The 9,610-nt window shown below is 31.2% G+C and overlaps 2 protein-coding genes across 2 annotated transcripts; one reads left to right on the plus strand and one right to left on the minus strand.

Annotated features, from left to right (window-relative positions):
• The first annotated feature begins 685 nt into the window (after nucleotides 1–685).
• Nucleotides 686–3,850, plus strand: LOC143624974 (ER membrane protein complex subunit 7 homolog). Its single transcript, XM_077095459.1, has 7 exons — nucleotides 686–798; nucleotides 1,875–1,918; nucleotides 2,129–2,237; nucleotides 2,372–2,435; nucleotides 2,516–2,632; nucleotides 3,375–3,483; nucleotides 3,597–3,850. Exons 1-7 carry the CDS (start codon nucleotides 686–688, stop codon nucleotides 3,689–3,691), a joined length of 651 nt encoding a protein of 216 aa, XP_076951574.1. The 3' UTR covers nucleotides 3,692–3,850.
• A 23-nt stretch (nucleotides 3,851–3,873) lies between these two features.
• Nucleotides 3,874–7,940, minus strand: LOC143624975 (heparanase-like protein 3). The gene is made up of 9 exons (XM_077095460.1): nucleotides 7,640–7,940; nucleotides 6,699–6,735; nucleotides 6,096–6,279; nucleotides 5,843–5,991; nucleotides 5,534–5,764; nucleotides 5,174–5,363; nucleotides 4,930–5,055; nucleotides 4,727–4,826; nucleotides 3,874–4,315 (listed from the first exon to the last, which is right to left on the minus strand). The coding sequence occupies exons 1-9, from the start codon at nucleotides 7,934–7,936 to the stop codon at nucleotides 3,959–3,961; spliced, it is 1,671 nt and encodes a 556-aa protein (XP_076951575.1). The 5' UTR covers nucleotides 7,937–7,940; the 3' UTR covers nucleotides 3,874–3,958.
• Nucleotides 7,941–9,610: the final 1,670 nt, after the last annotated feature.

Here is a 9,610-nt window from a genome sequence, read left to right on the forward strand (position 1 = left end):
AAAAAATATTAACAAACGAACCCATTTTTCCTTTTTTGAGCGAACCTGTTATCATTTAAAAAACATATTTGAATCCACTAAAATTTTAGTTAAATATTTTTTAGATAATAACTTTTTGTATGAAATCTATAAAAAAAACTATTAAAATTACTAAATACTAAACCCAATTGAATCAAGCAAGTGACTCAAACAATATATTAAAATGAAGCCCAAAGTTTCAAATAAAAAGTGGGTCAATAACCCAATTAACATACAAAACATAAATAATAATAAATAAAATGTGAAGATTAAGAATACAAAATAAAGGAAATAAAAAAACATAACGTATGATCGATCATTTGCGTCTTCTCAGTTATAAGTTCGGTCTTTTTCATGATTGTGTTGACTCGAGCACCATTAATGACCCTTCTACTTTCTAAATCATCAATAATCATCCATCTTTAACTTCGATTTTCAAATTCATATATGTAAAAATAATCAAGGTTAGTTTTTGTTTAATTGTTTGTTTATATTTACGATTATTTTTAGTTCACATCTTTAATTCACCAAACCCAATTTTGAAGTAAAATACTTATTATTATTATTATTATTATTATTATTATTATTAATATGAATCATGGTATTGTGTAAGCAAGCCGAAGTCCGAAATCAAAGCCACCCTGTTATCTCCGCACAATCTTCTTCCATGGCTTTTTTACTGAGATTGAGATCCAAACCCAATTCACCTCCAACTCCACTCTTATTATTATTACTAATAATCTCTCTTTTAGCCTCTTGCTCTCTTGCAATCGCCACCGGGTACGTTCATTCAATTTTATATCTATGAACCCTAGTTTTCTAATCACAAACTATTAATATTATTATTATCTATACATGATTTATGGAGTCTCTATTAGCTAGCAGATCTGTTTATGTATGTATGTATGCTTTAGTTTACTCATTGTCTACCTATAACTGTACCCTAACTTAGATCAGTTCACTAGTGATTAGCAATTAGTCAGGATTAATAGGATTGGAGTTTATATGTCAAATTTTCAATTTTGATCTCGGTGGGGTACCGACTAGCGATTAAACGGCGCCTAGGCGTGATTTTTGCAACCATGACTAGAGTAGGTAGAATGGATGGAATATTATTTTCAGGATCATATGCTTCTGATAAATGGTAAAGGATCTATTTAGTGTACAAGGATCTCAGTTATCTTGTATAGTTGAAATTATTCATCACAATCATCTTTTTAATTATTCATTATGCTATATTCTTGTATAAGTTTAAACTACAAATCTCAAGTCATTTATTTGCTACACTTCGGATCGGTTTTGTGTTCCTGTTGGCTGTTGCTTTTTCTGCGTTTATTTTTGTTATACTTTTAAGCCATTGTTTTATATCTTTAAGGTTAGCACTTACTTCCACAATTGTAGAACATGATAGTCTGAATCATCTTGTTGTTTCAGTTTTATATCTCGATATTTGTTAGAACTTTGGAGATTAATTGACATTGGTGATATGCTGAAATGTTGAGGTGATAAGTTCTGATTCATAGATCAGAATGGAACTGTGGGGGTATGGAGTACAAAAGCACATCAAAATGAGGAAAATTTATTAAACTTTAGAGCATTAGTTAATAACTGTGACGTGATGAAGTTGCTAAATAAATTTTTAAGTTTGCGATAGTTTAGTGGCAATGTGTTCTATACATATTATACACATATTCATATGGTCTATAAATGGACTTGTAAGAATTTTGTACACAAGTGAATTATAATGTTAGAAGCCAATAAAACTATGATGTGTAAAATAAATCTGCAGTTTTGTCCTCTTATATTTCAATGACTTTGTTTTGTTTATTTATCTGATTTTGTTTGTTGATTTACAGGAATGGAGGTGGATACACTATTAACGGCCGTGTAAAAATTCCCGGTATGCAATTTATATTAATGGAATTTTCCCATTTTTATCAGTCAAATAATATCTTTAATTGGTGTTCATTTCCAGTCATGAGCTTATATCTTATTTTTCTCATATTACCTCTCGTTTTAACTTTTAACCAACAATTTACTAATATATGTATATATAAAAAAATGAGTTTTGTAATAAATATTAGACGAATTTAACATTTTTACTTTTCAGGTTTTGGTCCGAAAGGGTTTGGCCTACCAGTTAAGGCTAACAATGCCAAAGTCATATTAAATGGTGGTCAGCAAGTTACCTTTCTAAAGCCTGATGGTTACTTCTCATTGTATCCTACTATCTTAACAGTTTATTTCTTTCATTGTTAATTTTATCACTAGTTGCATATATATGTACATAAGATATGTATATATGCATCTTATTTTTTGTCACTGTTGAAGTTCCTTAATAACCAACTTAAAGCCACAATGTGCCGGCTGGGACCCACCTTATTGAAGTTGATGTCATTGGTTATTTCTTTTCAGCAGTACGTTTTTTCATTACTCTGTTTTAACACTTGCCTTATTTGTCACAATAATAATATTATTTTTTGACCATTTGGTTCAGGTACGGGTAGATGTGAGTGCCAGAAACCCTGGTAAGGTTCAAGCTGCATTGACCGAAAACCGAAGAGGTTTAAACGAGCTCGTTTTGGAGCCTTTGAAAGAGGAACAATACTATGAGGTCAGTTGGGCATGTTAGTAGTTTTCAGTAACATTAGTTTCTTTGACATAATTAAGACTTATAATTTAACCACCTACAATTATTATGAAACCGCCATTTGTAAAGATGACTATGGTTCGGGCTGGGTCTTCATGTAGCAAAACCACAAATACCCTAATTAAACACAAATTAGGCGAAACATCAAAAGCATTAGATGCTCAGTTTTTCTTGAAACTATTAAACTGCCTTTGTGGGTCTGTGAGTTGGTACTTTATGAGTAATTTAAGGTGCTAATTAGGCCTGTAAATGAACCGAACAAACACAAACGGAACATGTTGTTCGTGTTCGTTTGTGTTAACTTTAACCGAACAAACGAGCGAACTTGAACAAGTAAACAGTCGAGTTTTTGTTTGTTTGTTTGTGTTTGTTCGTTAAGAAAATGAACGTGTTTATGTTCATTTATGTTTGTTTGTTACGATTGGCTCCACTAACGTAAACAAACGAACATAACTGATCTTATGTGTTGTGCCTAAATAGTTAATAAAACTAGACTAAGTTATAATCAGCCTACTAAATTTGATTACTTTATAGCGAATTTAAACGAATGAACGTAAACTCAAAGACATAAATCACAAGAATACTTGTTCATGTTCATTTAGTAAACGAAAATAAATGAACTTCTCCAGAACAGTTCATGAACGTTTCACCGAGCGTTCAGTTCATTTACACTTTACCATGGATGGCTCATAATTTGTGGTTGCAGATAAGGGAGCCTTTTAACATAATGTCTCTACTGAAAAGCCCAATGGGCTTGATGATTGGATTTATGGTGGTGGTGATGTTCTTGATGCCCAAACTAGTTGAAAACATGGGTAAGCATTCTCATTTTTTATGTTAAAATTCCCAAACTAAGTCTGAAGTTCATAATCTTTGTAATTACAAAACCGACAAGCATGTATTTAACAATGAACCACAATATTCACAGATCCGGAAGAAATTAGAAAAGCACAAGAAGAAATGAGAAGCCAAGGTGTTCCTTCTCTTGCAAATTTGATGCCCGGAGCTGCAAGGAGCAATTAGGCATAAACATTATCGGAGTGGGATCCACAAGCAACATATTCGCTTGGTAACGTTTATTTGTATCAAGACTCTTTAGGTTGATCATGACTGTTTTTGTACTTACATTCATAAACTTCTCTTTGCTTATTCTTGTTTGATAGTTAAGCACACACTGATTATAATAGTATGTTTGTATGATGACAAATAAACATGGGGGCCCACATAATTAATACAACAAAATATACAAAAATAGGGCAAATGAATAAAAGCAAAAACATGTTATTAATATTATGTGCAAGCTTGAATGTTTATCCCGGGTATATGAACAAATACAATTGAGTATGGTTCGATGGTTATTGGGTCGGGTAGGTTTACTTCGATTGGATCGAGTGAAGGTATGATGCCTGTGGAATTTACAGTTAATTCTTTTCCATTTAAAAGTACTATGTGACTATTTAATTTCCCATCTTTTGCTGTTAAGTGATACTCTTCTCTTGTGAACTCTTTGATGCCAAGTAGTTTGGATGGCTGTCTTTGTTTTGTTTGCTGTTTTGATGCCACTGAGATTGTCACGTTTTCAACAGAAAGACCGACTTTGGTATTTGTGATGCCGTCGAGGTTGATCAGTAAGATAGTAATCCCATTCTGTCAAATGCAAAAGGTATTAGATTTAGATATAGAATTAGAGGTTAGAACCAATTTTAGGTAGACATTTTGTGAGAACTGCATAAATGTGTCTCATTCTAGGTTATGCAAACGTATAAGAGGGGGGGGGGGGGGGGGTTGGGTTAAAACCGTGTCAGATGGAAGCGTTGTACCTAAATATGACCAATATATTGATTTGTGCCAAACATACTAACACTAAAACACACTTGAAATTATGTAATCTAAACCTAAATATGACCAATATATTGATTTGTGCCAAACATATGAACACTAAAACACACTTGAAATTATGTAATCTAAACACGATATGTTTAGTTCATTTATCTAAACCGGTCAAATGTACTTGTTATCTGTTGATATTGTTTGGTGTAAGAGGAAGTATATAGTTACCGAACGTTTGGAGCAATGTGCGTATGAGCGAATCATCTTTGAGCCATGAAAACTTGTTGATAGAACACGTCGTCCCATCAGCCGATGCCAAAGAAGTGCACTACAACATATGATCAAATCATTCGACAATGTCAAATTCATTTAACAGTTAGATATTTGCAACAAATATAACTTTTAATGTCACAAAAAATGAAATAAGCTACCTGTAGTAGTCAGGATTAGGGACATATGTATCGGTATTAAGTAGCCCGTAATTGCCTCCTATTAAAGTCTGCTTACAATACGTTTTAGTATCATATGAAGCTGCCGTCCCCAGTTGATCCAAGTACCTATATTAAAAAAATTCAGCACATAATATTCTATTACCAACATGTATATGCTTATTCAACTGGTGATGCGAGTCATTTGAATCCAACTTTACTAAAATTAACAGTTGCTAAAACTTACCAAAAGCTATTCACGAAAGTATTCGTAACTTGATTACGACCGCTATTATAAGCACCACCCGCTTCTCCGACCCAAGCGACTGTTGAAGTTCCCGATTGCTTCAAAATGTTTTGAAGATCTCTAAATGGTTGTGATCCTCCATTCAAATATGACGGGTTAAGTATTTTCTCGATTAAGCGATTGTCGTCACCTAATAAATACCAAAATACTTAAGTGTAACCGTATGCAATCTATTAGCAAGAATTATGCATAACTTGCTTCTCTCTCTTTCACTGTATCTAGTCAACACAATGTATTGACGCTTATGCGGTTCTTACTGTTATATACTTAAAACTGATTATGTATCGAACATTTTAATACCTGGACCAAGATTATAAATGTGTTGGGTAATCACTTGAAGTGAATTGTTTGATTGATTAACAAACTTTGTGAACCAATTTGCATCAAAGAATCCTCCTGGTCCAAGAACTAGTGGTTTCACTTTAAAACCCTTGTAGATTTTCCGCACCAAGTTATGAAGCGAATGCGTATCTAATGCGTACTGATCCGCCCCAATGCTTGCTCCAATCCCGTGTCCACTCAATTCATTTCCTATTAGTTATCGTCAAGAAAACGTTTTGATTCACGGCTACATATAAAAAATGTCGGTTTTGGATCAAAATAGCTTACCGAGTTCCCAACCATGAATCGTGAAGCCCTTGTTGACAGTGTATTTCATCAGAGCCTCTGCATTGCTCGAATTCCATGGTCCTACGACAGAACCATCTGTTTTTACTTCTCTTTGACTTAGCGCGTTTAACCCGAATATAACCTTTGCTCTTTTAAAAACAAGAGAAAATAAAACAAAACCCTGTTACAAAAAAACTTCATATCATAAACATATGAAAAGGAAATTAAGCATATGATCTAAAAGTTGTGTTACCTTGCTTTTTGAAAGAAAATGTTGAGTTCATCCCATCTAGATAGTGGTAAGCAACCTTGAGTGAAACCAAATAACCCATTATCAGTTTTGTTGAATTGGAAACATGGTTCTTGATCATCTTGCATTTGGTATATCAGTCTGTTTTGAAGAGTGCCTCCCAATCTAAGTTTCAACGGAGAAAAGGCTGCAAATGATCAAACGACTTAGTTTTACTATTCAGAAAAGGCTAGCGGTACAACATGTTGTCCGTTTGCCTTATGTATTGACGTAAACACTACATTTTTATAAACTCAAATAAACCTTAAAAGTTAAAACTACCCTTTTTGTTTGAATTTATTGTTGGTGTATTAATATAGGCACTAATCAGCAAAATAACGGAATAAATTCATATGAACCATATTTAAATACTTTTAGTCTATGATGACATATAACAATAACACAATAATATAATGTTTATATCTAACCAAAAATATAACAAGTTAGAAAAATGTATATAAATTGCGAAATTTGATTATGATTTATGTTAATATGTTTCGTGTATGTGATTCATGTGAATTTTGTAAATTATAAACATATTTAATATTTGTTTTATATATTACTCACCTTTGATTGCGTTATGCAAGATTGGAATGCTAAGGTCCTGTTGAAAGATTACAAAAAAACAAACAAGAATAAGTTTCTTCGATAAAAATGTAAAAAAATTAATAACATATGAATAAAGTTTGTCCCTAATTTTTCCGTTTATTATATATTTTTAATTTAATCAAGTAAAGTTCATTTTAAACGTAAAACTAGTGGGCCATCTTCCAAAGTAGGGGATAACAATTCTTAATACGAATCTAACATAAGATAAAGATAATCAGGCTTTGATTAATCTTAGATTTTTTTATCAACGTAACTGGATTTAATTAGAAATAAGGAAAAAAAAATATTATCATATAATTAAAGGCTTGATTTATTTTAATCAACTAAAACATACATTTTTTTTTCTTAATTTGACGTTTTCAAAGTCAAATCACATGCCAATTTGGAGTAATTTGTCTAGGTAGTAGGTGGTCCCATAAGTTTGGCCCATATAAACCCAAAAGTGAAAAATACATCATGTATATTATTAATATACACGGCCAAAAAACTAATAAACATGATTATGACAAATAAGTTAATTTCTAGGTTACCACTTCCAAATTAATTTAATAAGATGCATATCAAACTGTCTTTGTTCTAACCGTATATATATAAAAAAAAAGTTGGATAAACCTTTGTTTTTTAAGGAAGTGTGAGGCGGGCTCTCAAGACCCATTGTCATGAAAAGAAAAGGTGTAACTTAGAAATAGACTTACGATATGTGTGACTTGACATTAAAAGAAAAATAAATAAGAGGCATTGAATATTTTAGAGGTCCTTCAAGTTCAAACCCGACGATCATAACCCAAGTCTCTTTAGCTTGATCATCGGTCCAAACCGTAAAAATAAAAGTACCGGAATCTATAACTCATTGATCGGTATAGTTTAGTAGTTTTTTTTAAGGAGTGGAAATAACTAACCAAATTGAGGATTGAAGAAGCTCCCCAGCTACAAGTACCATAATCACATTTCTGAGGAGGCCACCAATCCAAAGTAGCACAAATAAAGTCTTCATCTATCAAACCAATGGAACCACTTCCATTAACACACACCATTCCTTCTCCAAAGCCAACTTTTTCTAAAAGTAGCCTTTTTAAGCTATGGATCATCACAAACACCCCCACCAAACATAACCCTATCACGATGAGTAGTAAACCGATCTCAACTATCACACGTGTCTTCCGTCGGGTATCGCGGTTTGTCTGGTTGCTAGCCATCGGCCACTTTAAGAGAGTGGAGAGAAAGAGGAGGAGAGAGGGAGCTAGAACTTTTTGTTATTGGTTGGTATGGCTTACAAGGTTGAAGGTTTATATATAAAATACTTTTACTTCGTATCAATCGAATATTTTTAAATACTTTTGATTATTATTGGTTGGTATAGTTTACAACATTAATCTGAACTGCAAACGGTTGTCCACTTGTCCCGTAGAGTTGACCATTGGATGGAGTGTGTGGTTTTTATATAAAATGTCAGTTTTCATAGTTAAATTAATATATATATATAGTGTGTGGTTTTTATATAAAATGTCAGTTTTCATAGTTAAATTAATATATATATATATATATATATATATATATATATATATATATATATATACATACGCACACATACATACACATATATATAGGTTTAAATTTAGGAGAGAAATATGATCATTGCGAGAAATGCGATAGATGAATATGGGCCACTAGTTTTATTTTAGATTTTAAATATTTAAAAATAAATGAAAAAAATAAAAATGTAAGAATAAATGCATTCTCTATTTTCAATTAATACAACTAATATAACAATAATAAATCACTCTCTAATTAATATACTTAACTAATTTAACAATAATAATTAAAAAGATAAAAACACTAATTTAGTTTTATATATAATTTATTTACTCTCTTTTCATTTATCTAACAAAAATACAATTTATTCATATAACACTATTTTTTTATTAAAAAAACAATTTATTTTCACATAATTTATTAGCATATATCAACACGTAATTTTTAACAATAAATATCGAAACATAATATTTTTTTTCAATTGATATACTTAGAAAAATTATTGTGATAAATACGTAAATATATATATATATATACATATATACACACACACACACAGGGGATTGATGGATAATTTAAAAACCTTGTTGAGTTTTAAAAACTTAAGAATTTCCTTTATTAACCACACATTTAATTAAATAGATTAGATTATGCGGTTGAAATTAAATTTGATTAAAAAATTAAGCAGGAGAGAGAATAAAGATGTAGAGTGATTACACTAATCTTAACGTTCGTTACACCTATGCAAAAAATCGACTCGGTGCGTAAAAAATTCTGTAATTTTTCTATGTCCATGTAGTCTACATATATTACGTATATGTAAAAAAAAATTCAAAAATGAAATCGTTAGTTGAGTTTTTTCGAGTTCTTAAAACTTAAAGTAATTCTCAAAATAAATCAATCATATATATATATATATATATATATATTAATATCTATATATTTATATAGAGGTATTTATGTATGTGTACATATGAATGTCTTTAGCAAAGGAAGTGATGATGTGAAAGGAAATGTGTGCGATTGTATATGGTTTAGTGGTGGGTTATCCTTATCCTGTTTGTAGGCGAATAATAATATTTCTATATGCGTTTTCATGCTTATAATAAGTTAGAAATATGAGCTACATAATATGTGGTATTGTTAAATCATTTATAACGATGGAAAACATTATGTAACAGTTTTATAACACAGAAAAATTAAATTGATAAATATTTCCGAGGTTCTACGTTTTATATAACATAGAGAAATTAAATTGATAAATATTTCCGAGGTTGTATGTTTTAGAGTTATTTAAGGATTGTTGGTGGTTCAAAGGGTGTCGAATAATTGGCGGG

The sequence above is a fragment of the Bidens hawaiensis genome, unplaced genomic scaffold (assembly GCF_021521415.1).
Source record: "Bidens hawaiensis isolate Kalapana, Puna unplaced genomic scaffold, B.hawaiensis_p1.1 tig00004003_1, whole genome shotgun sequence".
Taxonomy (NCBI): domain Eukaryota; kingdom Viridiplantae; phylum Streptophyta; class Magnoliopsida; order Asterales; family Asteraceae; genus Bidens; species Bidens hawaiensis.

Bases quoted from the DNA above. Each gene is read 5' to 3' on its own strand.
- LOC143624974 (XM_077095459.1), top strand. From the start codon at position 686: ATGGCTTTTTTACTGAGATTGAGATCCAAACCCAATTCACCTCCAACT. The intron at 2,238-2,371 runs GTATCCTACTAT...ACCAACTTAAAG, and splicing joins CCTGATGGTTACTTCTCATT to CCACAATGTGCCGGCTGGGA. The intron at 3,484-3,596 runs GTAAGCATTCTC...CAATATTCACAG, and splicing joins CAAACTAGTTGAAAACATGG to ATCCGGAAGAAATTAGAAAA.
- LOC143624975 (XM_077095460.1), bottom strand. From the start codon at position 7,936: ATGGCTAGCAACCAGACAAACCGCGATACCCGACGGAAGACACGTGTG. The intron at 5,056-5,173 runs GTAAGTTTTAGC...TTTTTAATATAG, and splicing joins ACTTTCGTGAATAGCTTTTG to GTACTTGGATCAACTGGGGA. The intron at 4,316-4,726 runs GTAACTATATAC...TGCATTTGACAG, and splicing joins CACATTGCTCCAAACGTTCG to AATGGGATTACTATCTTACT.